This window comes from Anolis sagrei, chromosome 4 (genome assembly GCF_037176765.1).
Source record: "Anolis sagrei isolate rAnoSag1 chromosome 4, rAnoSag1.mat, whole genome shotgun sequence".
In the NCBI taxonomy this organism is placed as follows: Eukaryota; Metazoa; Chordata; class Lepidosauria; order Squamata; family Dactyloidae; genus Anolis; species Anolis sagrei.
In genome coordinates, this window is record NC_090024.1 from 238808205 (window position 1) to 238835450 (window position 27246).

General features: G+C 43.2%; 1 protein-coding gene across 1 annotated transcript in view; it reads right to left on the bottom strand.

Moving 5' to 3' along the window:
- The window catches only part of SLC2A4RG (SLC2A4 regulator), a 59021-nt gene extending 38945 nt beyond the window's left edge, over positions 1–20076 (bottom strand). The window contains exons 1-2 of the mRNA XM_060771897.2: positions 19703–20076; positions 4745–4923 (exon numbers count right to left, since the gene is read on the bottom strand). Coding sequence (XP_060627880.2) covers positions 4745–4923; positions 19703–19957 — 434 coding nt within the window. The 5' untranslated portion in view covers positions 19958–20076. The remainder of the gene's footprint in view (positions 1–4744; positions 4924–19702) is intronic.
- Between the last annotated feature and the right edge of the window lie 7170 nt (positions 20077–27246).

Below are 27246 nucleotides of genomic sequence, written 5' to 3' on the forward strand. Positions count from 1 at the left end.
CATGAATCTTCCAACCATGGCTTCCATGACACAAGAACAAGAACAGAGCAGGATTCTAAACGATGCTTCATCTGACTAGTTTTCCCATGCTTGGAATTTTTAAGCCATTACAAGCACTCAGGAACTGGTTTCGTTTTCCTTGAGCGGCCCTTATCTTTTTCTGTCACAGCCTGGCAGAACGCCGAAGGCATTGCTCGACCTGTCGAGCGGAAGGCTGTTAGGAATTCTGGGAGTTGTAGTCCAAAACACCTGGAGGACCAAAGTTTGCCCATGCCTGGTTTACTTTGTCGAATGCATTTTGGCACCACTTTAACTGCTATAACTCAATGCTATGGAATTATGACAGTTATAGTTTTGCAAAGTTCTTAGCTTTCTGTGCCAAAGTGTGTGGATGTCTTACTAAACTACAAATACTACAATTTCATAGCATTGAGCCACTGAGCCATGGTAGTTAAAGTGGTGCCAAATTTGCATTCATGTTGCACCTCGAAATGGTCAAAGTGGATTTCAAGGGCAGCTTTGCAGAGAGAGAAAAGGAAATGCTTCCTCCCCCTCCAAACCCCTCGAATGAATCCCTTGGTGGTTTTGGGGTGGAGAAGGAGAACAAGTACACAGAACAAACACTAACCTACCCAGCGAGTACACAGCCAGGTCCGGAAAAGGCTTTCAGAGGCGATGCCAAGTGGGCAAGCGGCCAAGGCGAGCTGTTTTCTACGAGCGCAATGCCTTAACAGGTCTCTTCGGAGCCGCGGCGGGAGCCAAGAGACTCTGCGCCGCTTGGGTTTCAGGGTCAGAGCCATGCGCACACACCGGCTGCACACTCCAGCCAAATAATGTCCAGTGGTCAGGGATTCTGGAAGCCAAACTTAGGGAATCACTGTTCTACACTGTAGAATGCAACTTAGCACATGAACTGCCATTGACTCAAGTGTTATGGAATCCTGGGAGTTGTAGTTTTGCAAAGTTTTTAGCCTTCTCTGCCAAAGGACGCTGGTGCCTCACCAAACTACAACTCCCAGCACTCCATAGCATTGAATCACGGCGGTTAAAGTGGAATCAAGCTGCATTTATCTTAACCTGGGGGTCGCGAGGGGGGTTTCAGAGGGGTCACCAAAGACCATCAGAAAACACATATTTCTGATGGTCTTATGAACCTCTTTAGCAGAGAAAGCTCAAGATCTCTCTGCCTGTCCGACTCTTCTCTTTTGGTGTTGCTGAACTACAACTCCCAGAATTCAAAAACAGCTCTTCAACCCCACCAGTATTCAATGTTGGCCATGTAGGTAGCGTGCCAAGTTTGGTGCAGATCCATTATGGGCTGGGTTCACAGTGCTCTTTGATTGTAGTTGAAACTGTAAATCCCAGCAGCTACAACTCCCATATATCGAGGGCTATTTTCCCCCAGTGTTCACATTTCAATTCCATCATCAGTGGAGTTCAGAATGCTTTTTGATTGTAGGTGAACTATAAATCCCAGTAGCTCCAACTCACAAATATCAAGGTCTATTTTCCCCCAGTGTTCACATTTGAATATTGTGAACACAGATCGAATATTCATGACAAGTTTGGTCCAAATCCTTCATTGTTTGAGTCCACAGTGCTCTCTGGATGTAGGTGAACTACAACTCCAAAAATCAAAGTCAATGCCTACCAAAACCCCTCCAATATTTTCTGCTGGTCATGGGAGTTGTGTGTGCCAAGTTTGGTTCAATTCCATCATCGGTGGAGTTCAGAATGTTATTTGATTGTAGGAGAACTATAAATCCCAGCAATTACAACTCCCGAATGTTAAAGTCTATTTTCCGTCAATATCCACCAGTGTTCACATTTGGACATATTGAGTATTCGTGCCAAGTTTGGTCCAGATCCATCATTGTTTGAGTCCACAGTGATCACTGGATGTAGGTGAACTACAACTCCAAAACTCAGTCAATGCCCAACAAATCCTTCCATTATTTTGTGTTGGTCATGGCAGTTGTGTGAGCCAAGTTTGTTTCAATCCCATCATTGGTGGAGTTCATAATGCTTTTTGATTGTAGGAGAACTATAAATCCCAGCAACTACAACTCCCAAATATCAAGGTCTATTTTCCCCCAGTGTTCACATTTGAATGTTGTGAACACATATTGAATATTCATGCCAAGTTTGGTCCAGATCCTTCATTGTTTGAGTCCACAGTGATATCTGGATGTAGGTGAACTACAACTCCCAAACTCAAGGTCAATGCCCACCAAACCCTTCCAGTATTTTCAGTTGGTCATGGGAGTTCTGTGTGCCAAGTTTGGTTCAATCCCGGCTGTTGAAGTCCAAAACACCTGGAGGGCCCACGTTTGCCCATGCCTGGTCTAGAGAGTCTAGAAAGTCACAACCTGTGGCAACTTCTGTTTACAGCACATTTGGGTTAAACATGAAGATCACAGAAACATAAAAGTAGGAAGAGACCCCAAGAGCTCGCCAATCCAGCCCCTTTTTGCAGGAAGACACAATCAAAACACTCCCGACAGATGTCCATCCAAAGGAGACTCCATCAGGTTTTTTTTCTCATTTGCCCAAACAGATTAACTTTGGACCACATTTCCACCAGGAGGCGCCCTTCCCCGCTGTTGCACGCGCATAGACACACACTCATGCGCACCACTTTCAAGGCCCAGGAGATGGAAGTCGCTTCCTGTTGTTTCAGGCAAAGCGGAGCTGCGCCTCTGCGCTTGTAATCTAAGAAGATTATACACACATAATTGCCGACTGATTTAAAGGCTTATTTTTAGCCGGGTGCTTCCCCCTCGGCAGCAGGGAGCATGACGTGGCCGGCCTCTGTGTGTGTGTGTGTGCGCATGTGTGTGTGTATTTTGCCACACAACCTGGAGAGCTCGTAAAGCAGAGCCGTGCATTGATGCATGCCTCGGATGGCTGCAAGGAATGAGGCAACTATGCCCTCTGCAACACAACCAAAGCAGAATAGATGGACATTCCTGCCGAGGGGAATCCTTTGTTGGGAGGTTTTTGCATATTGTTGTTGTTCATTCGTTCAGTCGTCTCCGACTCTTCGTGACCTCATGGGCCCACGCCAGAGCTCCCTGTCGGCCGTCACCACCCCCAACTCCTTCAAGATCAGTCCAGTTTTGCATATAGTAGCATTAAATAAAGAGCAACACTCAAAAAGCAGGGGAATTCCAGACAAGAATCAATCAAGGCCAGCTAACACCTCCCAATAAAGGATCTCCACCAGGCAGCAACCAAAAGCTTAGCTTGAAGTCTACTAAGACTTCTAGATCCACAGAGCCATAATAATAATAATAATAATAATAATAATAATAATAATAGTTGTTATTAATATTATAAACAAGTATGCCCCCCCCGGTAGCACAGCGGGTTAAACCGCTGAACTGCTGAACTTGCTGACCGAAAGGTCAGTGGTTCGAATTCTGGGAGCGGGGGTGAGATCCTGCTGTTAGTCCCAGCTTCTGCCACCCTAGCAGTTCAACAATATGCAAATGTGAGTACATCAATAGGTACTGCTTCTGCAGGAAGGTAACGGCGCGCCATGCAGTCATGCTGGCCACATGACCTAGGAGGTGTCTACGGACAACGCCGGCTCTTTGGCTTAGAAATGGAGATGAGCACCACCTCCCAGAAACATGTGAGTACATCAATAGGTACTGTTTCTGCGGGAAGGTAACGGTGCTCCATGCAGTCATGCTGGCCATATGACCTAGGAGGTGTGTATGGACAATGCCGGCTTTTCGGCTTAGAAATGGAGATGAGCACTACCGCCCAGAAACATGTGAGTACATCAATAGGTACTGTTTCTGCAGGAAGGTAACGGCGCTCCATGCAGTCATGCTGGCCACATGACCTAGGAGGTGTCTATGGACAACGCCAGCTCTTTGGCTTAGAAATGGAGATGAGCACCACCTCCCAGAAACAGACACAATCTGTGGAATGTCCAAGTTAGACATTCCTGCCTGGAGGAATCCTTTGTTAGGAGGTTTTTGCACTTAGTAGCATTATTTATTTATTTATTTATTTATTTCGGGTACTTTTACCCCGCCCTTCTCAACTCCCGAGGGGGGACTCAGGGCGGCTTACAAAAGGCACAATTTGATGGCTATACAGAAATTATACATAGTGTACAAAACTATAGTTGAAACAATTATCACAATTAAAACAATAATAATAATCACTATACATCACATTAAAAAGCATTAAATAAAGAGTAACACTAAAAAAAGCAGGGGAAATCCAGTGGAGTTCAGAATGCTTTTTGATTGTAGGTGAACTATAAATCCCAGGAACTACAACTCCCAAATGGCAAAATAAATTTCCCCCCAAACCTGACCAGTATTCAAATTTGGACTCTTTCTGAGCAGGGAAGGGAGAGCAGGCATTCTCAGTGCAGGGAAGAGAAGTGTGCATGTGCAGGCGAGGGAGAGCGTGCAAGGCTGGAGGGAGGCTTGCAACCCTTCATGGCAGGGGGAAAGCGCCCTTTGATTGTAGGTGATCTATAAATCCCAGCAACTACAACTCCCAAATGACAAAATCAATCCCCCACCAACCCCGCCAGTATTCAAATTTGTGTGTATCTGGTATTGGGGCACATAATCCTAATGTTGGAAGTGACCTCCAAAGATCATCCAGTCCAACCCCCTTCTGCCATGCAGGAATACCCAATCAAATCCCTCCCCACAGATGCTGTAAAACTTCCAGAGAAAGAGACTCCTGCAGATTCCACTGTTGAACAGCCTACCTTTGCCTGGGCACAGGGATGTAGGCTGAATGGTGCAGAGGGATCTGGTCCAAAAGCCGCACAGCCGCCGCGTCCTCCTCCGGCTGCTTCAGCACCAACGGGTCAGAGAGGGCCTCACTCCGTCTGTCCAGCAATTCGCCTTCTCCCAAAAATGCCTCCCCGTTGATATGAGTGGGACTCTGGAATGGGACAAGAAGGGACACTGATAAATGTGGATAATGGGAGTGAAGTATATACTGAGCATCACACATAGCAGGTGACCGTGGACCTTGGATCTGTCACACTATATCAAGCATGGGCAAACTTGGGCCCTCCGGGTGTTTTGGACTTCAGGTCCCAAACACCCTGTTAGGAATTGTGGGAGTTGAAGTCCAAAACACCCGGAGTGCCTAAGTTTGCCCATGCCTGCACATTTGAGCATACTGAATATTCGTGTAGTGTTTGGTCCAGATCCATCATTGTTTGAGTCCACAGTGCTTTCTGGATGTAGGTGAACTACAACTCCAAAACCAAAGGACACTGCCCACCAAACCTTTCCAGTATTTTCTGTTGGTCATGGGAGAACTGTGTGCCAAGTTTGGTTCAATTCCATCGTTGGTGGAGTTCAGAATGCTCTTCGATTGTAGGTGAACTATAAATCCCAGCAACTACAACTCCCAAATGACAAAATCATTTTTTTGAACGAAGGACATACATTGGGTTGTTAGGTGTCTTGTGTCCAAATTTGGTGTCAATTCCCCCAGTGGTTTTTGAGTTATGCTAATCCCACAAATGAATATTACATTTTTATTTATATAGATTTACATAGTGTTATCAACAATGATTGGCGCAGTGGATCAAACCGCTGAGCTGCTGAACTTGCTGACCGAAAGGTCACTGGTCCAAATCCAGGGAGTGGGGTGAGCTCCCGCAGTTAGCTAACAGTTCAAAAATATGAAAATGTGAGTAGATCAATAGGTGGCGCTCCAACGGGAAGGTAACAGCGCTCCATGCAGTCATGCTAGCCACATGTCCTTGGAGGTGTCTATGGACAATGCCGGCTCTGTGTAAGAAATGGAGATGAGCACCGACCCCTAGAGTTGGACACAACTAGACTTAATATCAAGGGAAAACCTTTACCTATTACTGTTAAAAAGGTAAGTTTCCCCTTGACATTAAATCAAGTTGTGTCTAGCTCTAGGTGCTCATTTCCATTGCTAAGCCTAAGAGCCAGTGTTGTCCACAGACATCTCCAAGATCATGTGGCCAGCATGACTGCATGGAGCGCCATTATCTTCCCTATTGATCTACTCACATTTGCATGTTTTCAAACTGCTAGGTTGGCAGAAGCTGGGCCTAACAGTGGGAGCTCATCACGCTCCCCGGATTCAAACAGCCGATCTTTTGGTCGGCAAGTTCAGCAGTTCAGCAAGTTCAGCAGCTCAGCAGTTTAACTCACTGCGCTACCAGGGGCCATTATTATAATCATTTAGGAGCCCCCCGTGGCGCAGTGGATTAAAGCGCTGAGCTGCTGAACTTGCTGACCGAAAGATCGCAGGTTCAAACCTGGGGAGTGGCATGAGCTCCTGCAGTTAGCCACAGCTTCTGTCAACCTAGCAGTTTCAAAACATGCAAATAATAATAATAATAATAATAATAATAATAATAATACAATGTGAGTAGAGCAATAGGTAACGCTCCGTCGGGAAGGTAACAGCGCTCCATGAAGTCATGACCTTGGAGGTGTCTACGGACAACGCCAGCTCTTCGGCTTAGAAATGGAGATGAGCACCACCCCCCCATAGTCGGACATGACTGGACTTAATGTAAGGGGGAAAACTTTACGTTTATCTATGTTTATTTATATCTCCAGAAGATTTAAGGAGACTGATTAAAGAGAAAGCAGTAGAGGCAACTAATAAAGTATTACTACTTCTACTACTACTATATTTATGAAGGACAAGGAATCATCTCTGATTTACAATATATATATAAGATCCGCCTAGTCAAAGCCATGGTATTCCCTGTAGTAACCTACGGATGTGAGAGCTGGACCTTAGGGAAGGCTGAGCGAAGGAAGATCGATGCTTTTGAGCTGTGGTGCTGGAGGAAAGTGCTGAGAGTGCCTTGGACTGCGAGAAGATCCAACCAGTCCATCCTCCAGGAAATAAAGCCCGACTGCTCACTGGAGGGAAAGATACTAGAGACAAAGTTGAAGTACTTTGGCCACATCATGAGGAGACAGGAAAACCTAGAGAAGACAATTATGCTGGGGAAAGTGGAAGGCAAAAGGAAGAGGGGCCGACCAAGGGCAAGATGGATGGATGGCATCCTTGAAGTGACTGGACTGACCTTGAGGGAGCTGAGGGTGGTAACGGCCGACAGGGAACTCTGGCGTGGGCTGGTCCATGAGGTCACGAAGAGTCGGAGACGACTGAACGAATGAACAACAACATATATATATATATATACACACACACACACACACACACACACACAAACGCATATACATACACTCACACTCACTCACTCTCTCTCTCACACACACACACATATATAAGGATATATGTATATAGTGGTACTGCTCTGAGGATGACCTGGGAAGGAATCCCACTGGAGCATTGCAGCGCACCCAAATACCTGGGAGTCACTCTGGACCGTGCTCTGATCTACAAGAAGCACTGCCTGAATATCAAGCAAAAAGTGGATGCTAGAAACAATATCACACGAAAGCTGACTGGCACAACCTGGGGATCACAATCAGACACAGTGAAGACATCTGCCCTTGCGCTATGCTACTCTGCTGCTGAGAACGCATGCCTAGTGTGGAACACATCTCACCACGCTAAAACAGTGGATGTGGCTCTTAATGAGACATGCCGCATTATCACGGGGTGCCTGTGCCCTACACCACTTGAGAAATTACACTTTTTTGCCGGTATTGCACCACCTGAAATCCAGCGGGAAGTAGCAGCCAATAGTGAAAGGACCAAGGCAGTAACATCTCCAGCTCATCCCGTTTGGGTATCAGCCAGCACGTCAACGACTTAAATCAAGAAATAGTTTTCTAAGATCTACAGAGACACTCGCTGGAACACCCCAGCAAGCGAGAGTCCAAAAGTGGCAGGCTCAAACCCATAACTTCAATCAATGGCTGATACCAAATGAGAGACTCCCTCCTGGGCACACAGAAGACTGGGTGACTTGGAAGTCGCTGAACAGACTGCGCTCTGGCACCACGAGATGCAGAGCCAACCTTAAGAAATGGGGCTACAAAGTGGAATCCATGACATGCGTGTGTGGAGAAGAGCAAACTACAGACCACCTGCTGCAAGGCAACCTGAGCCCTGCCACATGCACAATGGAGGACCTTCTTGCAGCAACACCAGAAGCACTCCAAGTGTCCAGATACTGCTCAACGGACATTTAATCAACTACCAAGCTTGCAAACTTTGTGTTTTGTTTGTTTGTTTTGTTAAAAATGTAATACAACTGTCTGGTTGCTCCTGACACGATAAATAAATAAATAAATAAATAAATAGTGGTACTACTTGCCTGATTAAACTAAAAATCCCAGGATTCCATAGCACAGACAATAAAGTGGTCTCAAACTGCATTAGCTCTACTGTGCAGATGCATCGTAGAATTAATGCCCGCCTTCCTATCCACTCCCATGGCATGATCCTTGAATATCCTCATGGATGGATGGATGGATGGATGGATGGATGGATGGATGGATGGATGGATGGAAGGAAGGAAGGAAGGAAGGAAGAGCTCCTGCCACCCCTACGTGGCCCAACCAGAAAGGCTTGGCTCTGCCCTCTTGGTTCAGGCGCCTTGAGCATTATCTTAGATAAACAGAGCAGGTGTGATTAAAAAAAGCAGCTCGGAAGGCTGCCCAGTTTGCAACCCAAGCCCAGGCTGGCCCGCGCTAGCAGAAATCTTTCAGAGCAGATAAGCGTGTCCCAACATGGAGGGAGGAACATGCACCAGCTTTCATGCTGGGACAGAGAGTGCGCCTATCATGCAGATCAGGGGTGTCACACTCCTTTCCACTGCGGGCCACATCAGCCTTAGGGTTGCCTTCAAAGTTGAATCCATACATGGAGAATCCATAGATACAGAGGGCCAAATATTATTTATTTACATAGTGGCCAGTGGTCTGTAGTTTCCCCCCAATTTGGGTCCCCTGATGGCATTTAATGATGACTCCATGGCTTCTGATAGGTCCTGAAGCAGAAAATTGGTGCCAGGACTCGGCACCATTGTTGAATCGTGTTGCACTCAAAGTATTATCCATTTAGTTCTTATTTATTTATTTACGACATTTATATGCCGTCTCATAGCAGCTTACAAGATATATATACATACAATATATTATTAGCATAGTACAATATCAGTATTATATATTACTATATTGTACTATACCATCTATATAAATAAAAATGTAATGTTCATTTGTGGGATTAACATAACTCAAAAACCACTGGACGAATTGACACCAAATTTGGCCACAATACACCTAAGTCCAATGAGTGTCCATCATCCCTAAAAACATACAAAACCCCAGGAGAACAGACTTAGCCCCACCCCCAAAATAAACTATATATATATACACATACACTCATATACATATACACATGCACACATACACACACACATATATATATACACAAGCACACACAAACATACACATACATATACACATGCACACATACATGTGCACATAAACATATATTTACATATACACATGCACACATATATAGAAATACATACACACAGATATACACAAGCACACACATATACACATATAAACACAGAAATACACAAATATATATCTATATATTTGTGTATATATGTGTGTTTGCATATATAGATAAGATAGATAGGTATGTGTTTGTGTATGTATGTGTGCATGTGTATATGTATATGAGTGTATGTGTATATGCATATATAGCTTATTTTGGGGGGTTTTAAGTCCATTCTACTGGGGTTTTTTGTGTTTTAGGGGTGATTGACACTCATTGGCATGATAAGTGTATTTTGTCCAAATCTGGTGTCATTTCATCCAGTGGTTTTTGAGTTATGTTAATCCCACAAACGAACATTACATTTTTATTTATATAGATATCTATCTATCTATCTGTCTATATATGCAAATACACATATACACACATACACAAAACATATATACAGACTGGGCCACAGCACGTGGCAGGAGACAGCTAGTTATCTCTCTCTCTCTCTCTCTATATATATATATGTATGTATATATATATATAAAAAAATGTTTGTTTGTGGGATTAACATAACTCAAAAACCCCTGGACGAGCTGACACCAAATTTGTACACAATACACCTAACAGGCTAGCGAGTGACCATCACTTATAAAAACACTGAAAAAACACAACAGAAGAGACTTAAAAAGCAAAAAAACCCAAAAATTACATTATAACGCATGTGCAAAACCACATATATACACATATACACAAATATATACACACACATATCCGCAACCAATGGAAAGAACTTAAAAACCCTAAAAAGCTAAATGATGTAAAGCTAAATGACAATACAGAAAAAAGGAAGGAAGAGGGAGGGAAGAATGGAAAGAAAGGAAGGAAGGAAGGAAGGAAGGAAGGAGAGAAGGAAGCAAGGAAGCAAGGAAGCAAAGAGCGAAGGAAGGAGGGAAAGAGGTAGAGAAGGAAGAAAGAAGCAAAAGGGGAAAGAAAGAAAAAAGGGGAAGGAAAGGAAGAGGTAGAGAAGGAAGGAGAGAAGGAAAGTAAAAAAGAAAAGGAAGGAAAGAGGGAGTGAAGAAAGAAGAGAAAGAAGGAGAGAAAGCGGGAGGGAAGGAAAGAGAAGGAAGGATGGAAGCAAAAAGTGAAGGAAGGAAGGAAAGAGGTAGAGAAGGATGAAAGGAGAGAAATAGGAAGGAAAGAAAAAAAGGGGAAAGGAAAGAAAGAGGTAGAGAAGGAAGGAAAGAAGGAAAGAAAAAAAGGAAAGAGGGAGCGAAGGAAGGAGGTAAAGAAGGAGAGAAAGCAGGAGGAAAGGAAAGAGAAGGAAGGATGGAAGCAAAACGTGAAAGAAGGAAAGAGGTAGAGAAGGAAGGAGAGAAGGAAAGAAAAAAAGGAAAGGGGGAGCGAAGGAGGGAGGGAAAGAAGGAAAGAAAGTGGGAAGGAAGGAAAGAAGGAAAGAGAAGGAAGGATGGAAGCAAAAAGTGAAGGAAGGAAGAAAAGAGGTAGAGAAGAAAGAAGAGAAAGAGGTAAGGGAAAGAAAAAAGGGGAATGGAAGAGGTAAAGAAGGAAAGAAGAACAGTGATGTGAGGGAGGAAGGAAGGAAGGAAGGAAAGAGGGAGCGAACGAAGGAGGGAAAGAAGGAGAGAAAGAGGGAGGGAAGGTTGGCCACAGCAATGCATGGTGGGTACAGCTATTATTGTATTATTAGTAATATACATGTAATATCAAATATATAATTATAATATTGTATTATTATTATATTGTATTACATTATAATATTTATTTATGTATGTATTTATGACATTTATATGCCGCCCTTGTCACCTATTATATTAGAAATATTATATGTATATACATTATATTATATTATTAGTAAAGTACAAATTTACGACAGGTTTCACCCTTTCCCATGCCCACTCAAAGCCATTATTAGCCCTTGCCACTTAGGTTGACCACAGTGCCATCTTCTGGAGGTGCCTCAACTCATGGCCACATCAAGGAGCAGGGATCCAAAATATTTAGAGAGGACACAGCTTTCTTGAGAGTGGCTGTGTTCTGCGGTTTACGACTCTCTTTAAAAACCACAGCGATATCAAGGATGCAAAATGGGAAGCTGTTATGCAGAAGAAAACCCGTGACACGGTGCTTTCCTCTTTGCAGAACGGACAAGACGAGATAAAGTCAAGATACAAAGCCACCCATCATTGTTGTTTATTATGGCAGCTACATACAAGACAAGGGTGCACCTACACTGTAGAATTAATGCAGTTCGATCCCCCTTCGACAGCCATTGCTCAGTGCTATTGAATCAGGGGAAGCCTTTAAGATTTCCCTGCAAAAGAGTGCTAGTGCCTCACCAAACAACAAATCCAAGGGTTCAGTAGCATTAAACTGCATTAATTCTGCAATGTAGACACACCCAGGGATATGTGCAATGTGTGGAAAACCCAAAATTCTGGATCAATGTAAGGCTTTCATGGCCGGAATCACTGGGTTGTTGTAGGTTTTTCTGGGCTATATGGCCATGTTCTGGAGGCATTTTCTCCTGACATTTCGCCTGCATCTATGGCAAGCATCCTCAGAGGTAGTGAGGATGCTTGCCATAGATGCAGGCAAAACGTCAGGAGAAAATGCCTCCAGAACATGGCCATATATTCTGGATCAACTCTTTGATCCTAGAGGAAAAAGCACTTTGCTATGAGCGCTGGGGAAACAGGTTGCAACTTCTAAAAATCCTTTTTGCATTGCAGAAAGTAAACAAGATTTTTTCCTCCCTTCCTAGAGTTATTATCTGATTTATATCCCACTCTTCTCCAAAATGGGACTCAAAGCGGCTTATAATATAAATAAAGACAATGTCATTATCATCATCATCATCATCTAATTACTGCAAAAGGGATTTATTAAGTGTTATTATACCATACACTCAATTAATGCAACTACTTTGGAAACTTTAAACATTAGATGAATTAAAACACTAGATATTATTTATTTACGACATTTATATGCCGCCCTTCCCACCCCGAAGGGGACTCAGAGCGGCTTACAAGGTATATATACATACAATATATTATATTATTAGCATAGTACAATATCAGTATTATATATTACTATATTCTACTATACCATTATTATTATCTATATATATAAAAATGCTCTGTGCATCATGAGTACCTTAAAAACAAAAGAACCAATGAACGAAATCACACCAAATTTGGCAACAAAACGTCTCACAACACAAGGAGTGACCATCACTCAAAAAATTATGATTTTGTCATTTGGGAGTTGTAGTGGCTGGGATTTATAGTTCACCTATAATCAAAGAGCACTCTGAACTCCATTAATGATGGAGTTGAACCAAACTTGGCACACAGAACTCCCAAGACCAACAGAAAATACTGGAAGGGTTTGGTGGGCATTGACCTTGAGTTTGGGAGTTGTAGTTCACCTACATCCAGAGAGCACTGTGGACTCAAGCAATGATGGATCTGGACCAAACTTGGCACAAGCACTCAATACACCCAAATACGAACACAGATGGATTTTCGGGGAAATAGACCTTGACATTTGGGAATTGTAGTCACTGGGATTCACAGTTCACCTACAATCAAAGAGCATTCTGAAGCCCACAAACGACAGAATCGTGTGGCAAACTTCCCACACAGAACCCCCATGACCAACGGAAAACACTTAAGGCCATCCAACCCAACTCCCTTCATCAGGGCAAGAAAACGTAATCAAAGTCCTCCTGACAGGAATAGAGATAGATAGATAGATAGATAGATAGATAGATAGATAGATAGATATGATTCACACACAGAGAGATATAGTATCCTAGATTTGAACGGGACCCTTAAAGAAGGACTATGATATGTTGCATGTTCCAGGGTGGGCAAACCAGACACTCTCCACATCAACACTGACAAAGAAACAGCAAGAAATACTAGGTTCTTGTGGGTTTTTTTGGGCTATAGAGCCATGTTCTAGAGGCATTTCTCCTGACGTTCCGCCTGCATCTATGGCAAGCATCCTCAGAGGTAGTGAGGTCTGTTGGAAGTAGGAAAAATGGGTTTATATATCTGTGGAATGGCTGGGGTGGGGCAAGGAGCTCTTCCCTGCTGCAGTTAGGTGTGAATGTTTAGCTGATCACCTTCATTAGCATTTGAAGGCCTGCCTGAGTCTGGGAAAATCTGTTGCTGGGAGGTGTTAATCTGTGCCTGGTTTTTTCCTCTCTGTTGTTTAGCTGTTATAATTTTAGAGTTTTTTAATACTGGTAGCCAGATTTTGTTCATTTTCATGGTCTCTTCCTTTCTGTTGAAATTGTCCACATGCTTGTGGATGTCAATGGCTTCTCTGTGTAGTCTGACATGGTGGTTGTTGGTGTGGTCCAGCATTTCTGTGTTCTCAAATAATATGCTGTGTCCAGGCTGGTTCATCAGGTGCTCTGCTATGGCTGACTTCTCTGGTTGAAGTAGTCTGCAGTGCCTTTCATGTCCATTGATGCGTGTCTGGGCGCTGCGTTTGGTGGTCCCTATGTAGACTTGTCCACAGCTGCATGGTACACGGTAGACTCATGCCGAGGTGAGAGGATCCCTCTTGTCCTTTGCTGAACGGAGCATTTGTTGGATTTTCTTGGTGGGTTTGTAGATTGTTTGTATGTTGTTTCCTCATCAGCTTCCCTATGCGGTCAGTGGTTCCCTTGATGTATGGCAGGAACACTTTTCCTCTGGGAGGATCTTCATCTTGACACTCGTGGCTTGTTCGTGGTCTTGCAGCTCTTCTGATGTCTGAGGTGGAGTCTCCATTGGCCTGGAGAGCCCAGTTGAGGTGGTTCAGTTCATCTTGGAGGAGGTGGGGTTCGCAGATTCTTTTTGCACGGTCTGCCAAGGCTTTAATGGTGCTTCTTTTTTGACTTGGGTGATGGTTGGAGTTTTTATGTAGATATCTATCTGTGTGTGTGGGTTTTCTGTATGTACTAGCCGTCCCGTCACGCGTTGCTGTGGTCCAGTCTTTGTCTATGTATTTTGTGTTTGTATATTTGTGTGTATGTGTGTGTATATATTTGTTTATATGTGTATATATGTGGTTTTGCGCATGCATTGCAGTGCATGTTTTGTTTTTTGGCTTTTTAAGTCTCTTCTGCTGTGCTTTTCAGTGTTTTTATGAGTAATGGTCACTTGTTTACCTGGTATGTATATTGTGTCCAAATTTGGTGTCAATTCACCCAGTGGTTTTTGAGTTATGTTAATCCCACAAACGAACAATACATTTTTATTTATATAGATACTAGCCATAGAATCATAGAATCATAGAATCAAAGAGTTGGAAGAGACCTCATGGGCCATCCAGTCCAACCCCCTGCCAAGAAGCAGGAATATTGCATTCAAATCACCCCTGACAGATGGCCATCCAGCCTCTGCTTAAAAGCTTCCAAAGAAGGAGCCTCCACCACACTCCGGGGCAGAGAGTTCCACTGCTGAACGGCTCTCACAGTCAGGAAGTTCTTCCTCATGTTCAGATGGAATCTCCTCTCTTGTAGTTTGAAGCCATTGTTCCGCGTCCTAGTCTCCAAGGAGGCAGAATACAAGCTTGCTCCCTCCTCCCTGTGGCTTCCTCTCACATATTTATACATGGCTTATCATGTCTCCTCTCAGCCTTCTCTTCTTCAGGCTAAACATGCCCAGTTCCCTAAGCCGCTCCTCATAGGGCTTGTTCTCCAGACCCTTGATCATTTTAGTCGCCCTCCTCTGGACACATTCCAGCTTGTCAATATCTCTCTTGAATTGTGGTGCCCAGAATTGGACACAATATTCCAGATGTGGTCTAACCAAAGCAGAATAGAGGGGTAGCATTACTTCCATCCCCTGCCATGTGTTGCTGTGGCCCAGTCTGTGTATATGTCTTGTGTGTGTGTGTGTGTGTGTGTATGTGTGTATATATTTGTGTATATGTGTACATAAGTGGCTTTGTGCATGCGTTGTAATGTATTTTTTTATTATTATTATTTTGGCTTTTTAAGTCTCTTCTATTGGGTTTTTCAGTGTTTTTATGAGTGATGATCATTGATTGGCCTAATAGGTGTATTGTGTCCAACTTTGGTGTCTATTCATCCACTGGTTTTTGAGTTACGGTAATCCCACAAACAAACATTACATTTGTATTTATATAGATATATGTATTTATTTCCAGTATTTCTACCCCGTCCTTCTCAAACCCTGAAGCGGGACTCAGGATGGCTTACACTTGGCAACAATTCGATGCCGCTACATATATCAATGTAATAATACAGCAACAATTAAAAACAATAAATAGAACGTTAATTAAAAACAATAAAAACAGCATAGTCAGCTGTATCGCCATTCCAGTCGGATTCCACATCTAAAGTGCTAATTATGACTACTATCTAAAAGCCTGGTCCCAGAACCAAGATTTCCGTTTCTTCCTAAAAGACAGGAGGGAAGAAGCCAATCTCATCTCATCGGGAAGCATGTTGCACAGGTGGGGGGCCACAGCCGAGAAGGCCCTGTCTCTCAGACATATTTGCAACGCTGGAGGGAGCGAGAGCAGGGCCTCCCTGGGTGGTCTTAAACTACAAGGTGGGGCATAGAGGGAGATGCGTTCAGACAAGTAAGCTGGGCCAGAACCATATAGGTACTTATAAAGTTTTGGATCACATAGAGAAGGGTAAACAAAACATCCCTGTGTGGCTTCCTTTGCTATTTGTGCCTCTGTTTCGAAGGGGCACTTTCTGTCCCTGTGAGAATTGGATGTTGCAAAATGTGGCTTCAGACTACAGACTAGAAGCAACGGGTTCAAACTACAAGAAAGGAGATTCCATCTGAACATGAGGAAGAACTTCCTGACTGTGAGAGCCGTTCAGCAGTGGAACTCTCTGCCCAGGAGTGTGGTGGAGGCTCCTTCTTTGGGGGCAAGGAGACTAGAAGCAATGGCTTCAAACTACAAGAAAGGAGATTCCACCTGAACATGAGCAAGAACTTCCTGACTGTGAGAGCCGTTCAGCAGTGGAACTCTCTACCCAGGAGTGTGGTGGAGGCTCCTTCTTTGGGGGCAAGGACACTAGAAGCAATGGCTTCAAACTACAAGAGAGGAGATTCCACCTGAACATGAGGAAGAACTCATGTGAGAGCTGTTCAGCAGTGGAACTCTCTGCCCAGGAGTGTGGTGGAGGCTCCTTCTTTGGGGCAAGAAGACTAGAAGCAATGGCTTCAAACTACAAGAGAGGAGATTCCACCTGAACATGAGGAAGAACTCATGTGAGAGCTGTTCAGCAGTGGAACTCTCTGCCCCGGAGTGTGGTGGAGGCTCCTTCTTTGGGGGCAAGGAGACTAGAAGCAATGGCTTCAAACTACAGGAGAGGAGATTCCACCTGAACATGAGGAAGAACTTCCTGACTGTGAGAACTGTTCAGCAGTGGAACTCTCTGCCTTGGAATGTGGTGGAGGCTCCTTCTTTGGAGGCTTTGAAACAGAGGCTGGATGGCCATCTGTCAGGGGTGGTTTGAATGCAATATTCCTGCTTCTTGGTAGAATGGGGTTGGATTGGATGGCCCCCGAGGCCTCTTCCATCTCTAGGATTCTATGATTAGAGACACAGCTTCAGTGGAGACCGCTTTTCCTCTCTTTCAGGAGTGGGCTTCCTAGTTGGAAGGCTGCACTGCATAGCCAGAGTTGAGTTGTGCAGTGCTGTTCCAAAGTGCATGGTGTGGGCGTGGGGTGTGGGTGGGTGGGTGAATGCAGGCTCCCTCCCCGCCCAGGCCCCTCCCCTTCCCCTCCCACGGGCTCCACCCACGAAGCCGGTGAAGGGCCGGTGATGAATGATGCCGGGGACCCTCCTCTTCCTCCTTCCTCCTTCCCAGCCCCGGCCCCTCTCCACCAACCAGCCCTTCTCCCGCCCCCCACGCAGGAAACTTTCCAGCCTTCTCTCTCCGCTCTGAAAGGCGCCATCTTTTCGGGCCAGAAGGAGGAGAAGAAACAAACCCATTTTATATGTTCTCATATTTTTGAAGTGCAGCAATGGTGAAACTACAATAAAAGTCCAGCCCACGCGTGTCCACGGCCGCGAGTGGGTGGGACTTGTGTATATATATTTTTTGTTGTCCTGTCACTCAAGCAGCTGCTGCTTCTTAGTGCAACACGCCCAACCAATAAAAGTCCACGCGTGTCCATAATCGCGAGTGGGGGACTTGCCTGGTTTTGTTTGTGACTCTCTTTCGACCTAAGCTGTCACACAGTTGCTGCTTCTTGGTACAACACGCCCAATACAGAAAAGCCCACGCGTGTCCATAATCGCGAGTGGGGGGCGTGCCTGTTTTTTGTGACTCTTTTGACTGAAGCTGTCACACCGTTGCTGCTTCTTTGTACAACACGCCCAATAAAGAAAAGTCCACGCGTGTCCATAATCGCGAGTGGGGGGCTTGTCTGTTTTTTTTGTTTGTGCCTCTCTCTTTTGGTACAGCTGCTTCTTCTTGGTACAACATGCCCAATAAAGAAAAGACCACGCGTGTCCATAATCCCGAGTGGGGGGGGGTTGCCTGTTTTTTTGTGATTCTCTTTTGACCGAAGCTGTCACACAGTTGCTGTTTCTTTGTACAACACACCCAATAAAGAAAAACTCACGCGTGTCCATAATCCCGAGTGGGGGGCTTGTCTATTTTTTTTGTAACTCTCTCTCTCTTGGTATAGCTGCTTCTTCTTGGTACAGCATACCCAATTAAAAACCCACGCGTGTCCACATCGCGAGTGGGGCTTGTCTATTATTTTTTGTTTGTGACTCTCTCTCTCTCTTGGTACAGCTGCTTCTTGGTACAGCATGCCCAATAAAAGCCCACGCGTGTCCACGATCGCGAGTGGGGCTTGTCTATTTTATTTTTGTGTGTTGGGAGTCTCTTTCCACCGAAGCTGTCACTCAGGCAGTTCTTGATACAACACACCCACCACCAAGAACGAAGGGGAGAGTCTCACTCCAGACATACAACAAGGGCCTAACAGTGTGCCTTTTCCCCCTCTTCCAACCCACGAGAGAGTCCTGGTCCCGCGTGGAAACAGAGTCCATTGGCAAACAAGTGTCTCACCCCAAGACATGCAACAAGGGCCTAACAGTGTGCCTTTTCCCTCCTCTTCCAACCCACGAGAGAGTCCTGGTCCCGCGTGGAAACAGTGTGCATTGGCAGACAAGTGTCTCACCCCAAGACATGCAACAAGGGCCTAACAGTGTGCCTTTTCCCTCCTCTTCCAACCCACGAGAGAGTCCTGGTCCCGCGTGGAAACAGTGTGCATTGGCAGACAAGTGTCTCACCCCAAGACATGCAACAAGGGCCTAACAGTGTGCCTTTTTGTCCCTCTCTTCCAATCCACTTCCCATACATTATTTATTATTATGATTGCCTTGCATTGATCTCAATGGAGACACACAGGCATGGGCCAACTTGGGCCCACTCTCCAGGAATTTTGGGACTCCAACTCCCACAATTGGTGGGAAGTTGGAAGTCCAAAAAACACCTTGGAGAAGGGAAAGAAGGGCTGAAGCTGCCTGCAATGCAAGAGAGGGCTTGCAACACGCCCCCTTTTTGCACAAAATGCAAGGCACCAAAAGGGAGCCATTTCTGCAGATTGCAAACTTCGCTTTGCAAACTCCCCAAAAAAGTCCAAAAATAGAGGTGAAGAAGGCTCTAATTTTGGTGTTTTCCCATATTTGCAAACCTTGCAAAATAATTATATAATTTATTATTATTATATGTTTGCAAACCTTGCAAAAATCCCAAAAGTCCACCAAAGTGGGGGGAAGACTCCTTATATGAGGCATGGGCCAACTTGGGAGGCCTTCCAGGTGTTTTGGACTCCAACTCCCAGCATTCCTAACAGCCTCAGGCCCTTTCCTTTCCCCCCTCAGCCGCTTAAGCGGCTGAGGGGGGAAAGGAAGGGGCCTGAGGCTGTTAGGAATGCTGGGAGTTGGAGTCCAAAACACCTGGAAGGCCCCAAGTTTGCTGCAAATGCACCCAACATTGCAAAATCTGCATTGCAACTTTTTTGCAAACACTCCCCAACCAAATGCAAAATATTATAATATTTTTTTCTGCTTCCAAAGGATTGCAATTCGGTCTAGGCCCCGGGCGGACACACCCACCCTCCGCCCAACCCGCTTCCAATCCGGATCACGCGTGGAAATATAACCCACTCCCAAAAAAATATTATTAATTTTTTTGCAATTTTGCACCGTTTTCTACCTTCTGCAAAGCTCGCCTCCGGAGTGACGCCGGATCCTCCACCAGCACGGTGTAAACGGCGTTGCTGCTGTTGCTCCTTCCTCCTCCTCCTTGGTGTTTCTGCGTGGAAGGCTTGCAAAAGAAGCCCAGAGGAGGAGGAAGAGGAGGAAGAGGAGGAGGAGGAGGTGGGGGGCTTCTGCTGCTGCAGCAAGAGGGGGGTCCTGCTGACGTCAAGCCCGGCGGAGGGGATCCGGATCGCGGGTGGAAACGCTCCATGATCCCACCAACCGAAGTGAGTCCCTTTTGCAAAAATATATATATTAAAAAAATATATTGCAAAAAAATTATGTTGCTTTTCTTTCTTCCTGCGGGACTTTTCCCCTCCAGCCCCACTCTTTCCCCCCCCTACCCCACCCACCAAAAAAAAATAAAATCCCCACACCGGCCACGCCCCCCCCCTCCCTGATCCACTCGTGTAAAAAAAAAAAAGGGCCCCCTTGGAAAGAAGGCGTGGCTGCAAGAGCAACAAACCCCTATTGGCTCGCGCCTTGTATCAACATTCAGAAATGGAACGTTGCCCGGAGCCGGCTCGCTCTCTCATTGGCTGAGCGGCGTTGCCACTTAACATACAAGGAGTTGGAAAAAAAAAAAAAGCAAAGGCGGGGAAAGTGGGCGGGGATAGAATGTCGGCGGGAAAATGGGCGGGGATAGAATGTCGGCGGGGAAAGTGGGCGGGCCCTTAGAGCACTTGGTTTATTTATACCCCGCTTTAGCTCTCCATGCAGCTCACAAGCAGAAACATTGCAACCGAAGATAGACAAATATACAATAATTATATAATTTATTATTATTATATTATGTTATAATACATATTTTATTATTATATATTATATTGTATAAAATATATTTCATATTCTGGTTATATATTTTAGATAAGAATAGATATAGATAAAATATTTTATAATATATAAATATATAATTATTATATTATAATACATATTGTATTATTATATTGTATAAAATATATTTCATATTTTAGTTATATAATTTATCATTATGTTATAATACATATTTTATAGTTATATGTTTTATTATTATATATTATATTACATAATATATATTTCATATTCTAGTTATATATTTTATTATATATTATATCAAAAACATTACAACTGAAAATAGACAAATATACAATAATTATATAATTTATTATTATTATATATTATATTGTATAAAATATTATATTTCATATTCTAGTTACATATTTTAATATATATTAAATAAAATAAATATTTATAATATATAAATAATTATATATTTTTATTATATTATATTATATATATTTCATATTCTAGTTATATATTTTATTATATATTATGTAAAATAAATATTTTATAATATATAAATAATTATATAATTTATTATTATATTATAATAAATATATTTTATGGTTATATATTATATTATATATATTTCATATTCTAGTTATATATTTTATTATATATTATATCAAAAACATTACAACTGAAAATAGACAAATATACAATAATTATATAATTTATTATTATTATATATTATATTGTATAAAATATTATATTTCATATTCTAGTTACATATTTTAATATATATTAAATAAAATAAATATTTTATAATATATAAATAATTATATATTTTTATTGTATTATATTATATATATTTCATATTCTAGTTATATATTTTATTATATATTATGTAAAATAAATATTTTATAATACATAAATAATTATATATTTTATTATATATTATATAAAATAAATATTTAATAATATATATATAATTATATAATTTATTATTATATTATAATAAATATTTTATTATGTACTATATTGTATAAAATATATTTCATATTCTAGTTATATATTTTATTATACATCAAGAATAGACTACTGCAGTGCTTTCTACTTGGAGCTGTCTTTGAAAACTTCTTGGAAGCTTCAGTTACTCTAACGATCGGCAGCCAGGTTGTTAACTGGAGCAGCGTAACCCTAACCCTGGTAACATGAACAGGAGACTGTTTCCCCTTTAGCAATGTTGTCTCCTCTGAAATGCTTGGAACCAAACACCTAATTTAATCCTTTCCAGACTCCCATGAAATCATGTCGAAGGCACCTGGATTTCAAGGCCTTGTCTTGGAGGCAGTGGGAAGACCTAATCTACTCCTTTGTTGTGCTAGTTCCACTGGCTACCGATCAGCTTCTGAGCACAATTCAAAGTGCTGGTTGAGGGACTCAGAGCAGCTAACAGTTGGCAACAATTAAAATTTAGGACAATACAAAATCAAATGACATGTGACACAAACAACACACAATGTTTCTAACAACTCATATAAAACAACAGTGCATATAAAACACAGTATGAAAACCAGCAATATTAGAAACTTGCACTATCTTGTTGCCATAGTCAAAGTCCATTGCCATATGTGTGTGTGCATGTATATACACACACACATATATATGTATATATATATACATAGACACACATACATTTAAAGCCAAAGTAAAGGACCTGATCTTTATAGCCTTCCCTGTCTATACATACATCTAGATTGATAGCCAGCTAAGAGCGGGAGCCTGCAGTTCCTTCTGTGAAGAAGTGAGTTAATAATTAAGGAACTCTTATCTAAAAGTACTGTAAAATAATTCCTTCTTCCAGGCCCAAGTGGATGGTGTCTCCTTCGTTGCTGTTCTTGGGTGCCTTCAAGCCAGTCATCTACACTGCAGAAATAATGCAGTTTGATGCCGCTTTTAACTGCTGTAGCTCAATGTTACACCATCACGGGAGCAGTGGATTAAACCCGTGTGCCAGCAGGACTGAAGACCGACAGGTCGCAGGTTCGAATCCAGGGAGAGGCAGATGAGCTCCCTCTGTCAGCTCCAGCTCTTCATGCGGGGACATGAGAGAAGCCTACCACAAGGATGATAAAACATTAAAAAATCATCCCCTGTGCAACGTCCTTGCAGGCGGCCAATTATCTCACACCAGAAGCGACTTGCAGTTTCTCAGGTTGCTCCTGACACAACCAAAAAAAAAAAAGCGCCTTCTCTTCCAAACTACCAGTCCTAAGATTCCATGGTATGAAGCCAAGACAGCTGAAGTGGTTATCACATGACATTCTTTCTGCAGTGTAGATGCAGAATAAATCTTGATAAAATAGTGAAGAGTAGAGACATCACACTGGCAACGAAGATCCGCATAGTTAAAGCAGTGGTATTCCCCATAGTAACCTATGGATGTGGGAGTTGGACCATAGGGAAAGCTGAGTGAAGAAAGATATAGACGTTTGAACTGTGGTGTTGGAGGAAAGTTCTGAGAGTGCCTTGGACCTCAAGAAGATCCAACCAGTCCATACTTCAAGAAATAAAGCCTGACTGCTCACAGTAGGGAAGGATAGTAGAGGCCAAGATGAAGCACTTTAGCCACTTAATGAGAAGACAGGAAAGCTTAGAGAAGGCAATGATGCTGGGGGAAATGGAAGGAAAAAGGAAAAGGGGCCAACCAAGGGCAAGGTGCATGAATTGTATCCTTTAAGTGACTTTATTTTACTTTGAAGGAGATGGGGGTGGCCATGGCTGACAGGGAGCTCTGGCGTGGGCTGGTCCATGAGATCACAAAGCGTCAGGAGCGACTGAACGAATAAACAACAACAGACACTGGGAAGCCCTGGCCCTCAAGCACTCTTACTGGAGGTCAGCTGTGACCAGTAGTGCTGCAGAATTTGAAGTGGCATAAATGGAGGGTGAAAGGGAGAAACATGCCAAGAAGAAGGTACGCCAAGCTAACCCTAACCAGGACCACCTTCCACCTGGAAACCAATGTCCTTACTGCAGGAGAACAGGGCTGGATAATAACCACTTACGGACACTCCACTAGGAAACTACACTTGGAGGACTATCATCCTCAGGCTACAAGCAATTGTGTTGTAGTAGAGTCTGCTGGCAACGTTACAACTGATAGTAGGAGTAGTAGAGAAGGGAAACGAGGTGCCCAGGTGTGAGATGAAGAGCAGCAAAGGAAGAGAATCCGGGAGATACTTACGTCACCCACAGACGAGGAATCCTTTGAAGGTTTCTCTGGCAGTGAAATGAGTGAGGAGGAGGAAGGAGATGGGAGTAGAGGTTTTAAGAGGACTACTCAGGAGCAAGAGTCAGACAAGGAGCGTCAAAGAAAGAGGATCCAGGACATACTTACCGCTCCCACTGAGGAAGAGGATTTCATGGGCTTTACTGGAAGTAATGGGTCTGGGAGTAGTGAGGATGAAGAGAAACCACTGGACTGGACACAAGTTCAGGAGATCAGGAATGTGTGCACGCAGCCAACGTCCAGTGACATCTCTGAGGGTCTATCTGGTGGGGATTGGCAAACTGATGATACCATGGATTTGTGGGGTGATCTAAGTCTTGACAAAAGGTGGAAGAGTCGGACGGATGGGCATTGGCTTTCAGCTGTGGAAGCTAAGCCAGCTGACAGCGATGAGGACTTGGTGGAGGGCAACTCATCAACGGATGATGAGTTGTAGGATAAATGAAGGCACTGGAGTAATAGAACTTTGCAGTAGGCAAAGTGTTGGTTTCGTGCCTTGGGTCCTGTTGCTGCCACTTCTCTTGTTGGGCTTGGGTCCTGGAACTGCAGGTTGCTGTGTTTTTCGTGTTCTGACCGGCTTGGATTCTCGTAAGTGCGGATTTCCCCTCTCCTTGACCTTGGACTGCTTCTAACGACGATGCTGCCTTTTGGACTTTGGGATCTTCATCTGGGACTTCTTCGACTTTGGACTGCTTTTGGAGGAAGGCTTCTCTTTACAGCTCTTTGTTTGGGCTTTATCGTTGAACTGTGTAATTTTGGTGCATTTTGCTAGAACTCTTGTTTAATCCGGATTTTTTGCCAGTTTAATCCGGTTTATTTTCTAAATTCGTTTTTTCAAGCTGCAAATTGCTGCAAACTTTGAGTTTTGACCAAAGGCACTGTTGTTTTGATTACATTATTGTGTCTGGCTCTTTAAGGCAGGGATCCTCAAATTTTTTAAACAGAGGGCCAGGTCCCTATCCCTCAAATTGTTGGAGGGCTGGATTGTAATTTGAAAAAAAAAAAAACATGAATGAATTCCTATGCACACAGCACATATTTTATTTGTAGTACAAAAACCACTTAAAAACAATACAATAATTGGGTTGTAGGTTTTTTCAGGCTATATGGCCATGTTCTAGAGGCATTCTCTCCTGGAGAGAATGCCTCTAGACCATGGCCATATAGCCCGAAAAAGCCTACAACAACCCAGTGATTCCGGCCATGAAAGCCTTCGACAATACAATAATTAAAATGAAGAACAATTTTAACAAATATAAATTTATTAGTATTTCAATGGGAAGTGTGGGTCTGCTTTTGGCTTATGGGATACTTAGCAGTGTGATCTCTTAAGGGAAAATGTAACTTCCTCTTTGAAGGTGTTGTTGTTGTTGTTGTTGTTGTTGTTGTTGTTGTTGTTGTTGTTGTGTGCTTTCAAGTTATTACAGACTTAGGTTCACCTAAGTGAGGGCTGGGTAAATGACCTTGCAGGGCTACATTTGTATTTCAATGGGAAGTGTGGGTCTGCTTTTGGCTTATGAAATACTTAGCAGTGTGATCTCTTCAGGGAAAATGTAACTTCCTCTTTGAAGGTATTTTTGTTGTTATTGTTGTTGTTGTTGTGTGCTTTCAAGTCATTACAGACTTAGGTTCACCCTAAGCGAGGGTCAGGTAAATGACCTTGGAGGGCCACATTCGGCCCCCGGGCCTTAGTTTGAGGGCCCCTGCTTTAAGGCATCTGAGTTCCGACAGATTGCCTAAGTAAGTAAGCAAATAATAATAATAATAATAATAATAATAATAATAATCTTTATTTATACCCCGCCACCATCTCCCCAAAGGGACTCGGGGTGGCTTACATGAGGCCAAGCCCAGCAATACAACAATGCAGATATACAACATAAAAATACAACAGTAAAATATAAGAAAAGAAAAGAAAATACAAGAAATAGTATAAATAAATACATCGGAACAATATAAAATCACAATATTTGAACACAGAAAGTTGATCACAGTGGGCAAGTAAGTAAAGTAATAAATGTAAGAATAACAATAATAATACAGTAAAACAATAAACATAACAACAACAACAACAACAGATTTATTGTCGAAGGCTTTCACGGCCGGAATCACTGGGTTGTTGTAGGTTTTTCCGGCCTATATGACCATGTTCTAGAGGCATTCTCTCCTGGCGTTTCGCCTGCATCTATGGCAAGCATCCTCACTACCTCAGAGGATGCTTGCCATAGATGCAGGCGAAACGTCAGGAGAGAATGCCTCTAGAACATGGTCATATAGCCTGAAAAACCTACAACAACCCAACAATAACAGAATAAAATAATAAATAACCTTAACTCGAATATAAACCAAGGGGGCCTTTTTCAGCCTAAAAAAAGGACTGCAAACTCGGCTTATACTCAAGTATATACGGTACATGGTTTCGCTTATCCGCAGATTCACTTATTCACTCTTGCAGAAGTTACGCCCCTTTTTTGGTGTCTCCACTGTTCATTCTGTTGACAGTATCTGAATTCACGTACGCACACAAAGTCCTGGAATATTGTGTCTAATTCTGGGCACCACAGTTCAAGAAAGATATTGACAAGCTGGAATGTGTCCAGAGGAGGGCGACTGAAATGATCAAGGGTCTGGAGAACAAGCCCTATGAGGAGCGGCTTAAGGAGCTGGGCATGTTTAGCCTGAAGAAGAGAAGGCTGAGAGGAGATATGATAGCCATATATAAATATGTGAGAGGAAGCCACAGGGAGGAGGGAGCAAGCTTGTTTTCTGCTTCCTTGGAGACTAGGATGCAATGGAAGAATGGCTTCAAACTACAAGAGAGGAGATTCCATCTGAACATGAGGAAGAACTTCCTGACTGTGAGAGCCGTTCAGCAGTGGAACTCTCTGCCCCGGTGTGTGGGGGAGGCTCCTTCTTTGGAAGCTTTGAAACAGAGGCTGGATGGCCATCTGTCGGGGGTGATTTGAATGAAATATTCCTGCTTCTTGGCAGAATGGGGTTGGGCTGGATGGCCCATGAGGTCTCTTCCTACCCTTTGAGTCTATGATTCTATGGACGTCTCTATAAATGTGTAATTACACAGTGCAGCAATGAGGCCATGAAATGTATTAACTACTAGAACTTGAACCATTTGGAGGGCAAGCCTAATGCAGAGATTTTACAGTTTCCTTCATTTTAACTCCAGAGGAAACAAGCCTCTAATTTATTATAAGCAGTACATCTCTGCAGTCTTGGATTCAAACCAATGGTGGCAGACATACTGACCCAAGGAGCGTATTACATAACTATTTGTAATATTACACCAGGCTTGCCGACTCTGGGCACAGTTCAAGGTACTGGAATTAACCTCTGAAGTCAGGAGTCTAAAGTCTCCGCAAAGGCTTTCCTCCAAATTTATCGTCCTGTGTGTTGCAACCAGATAGAGCAACTTTGCTTCTAATTCCTCC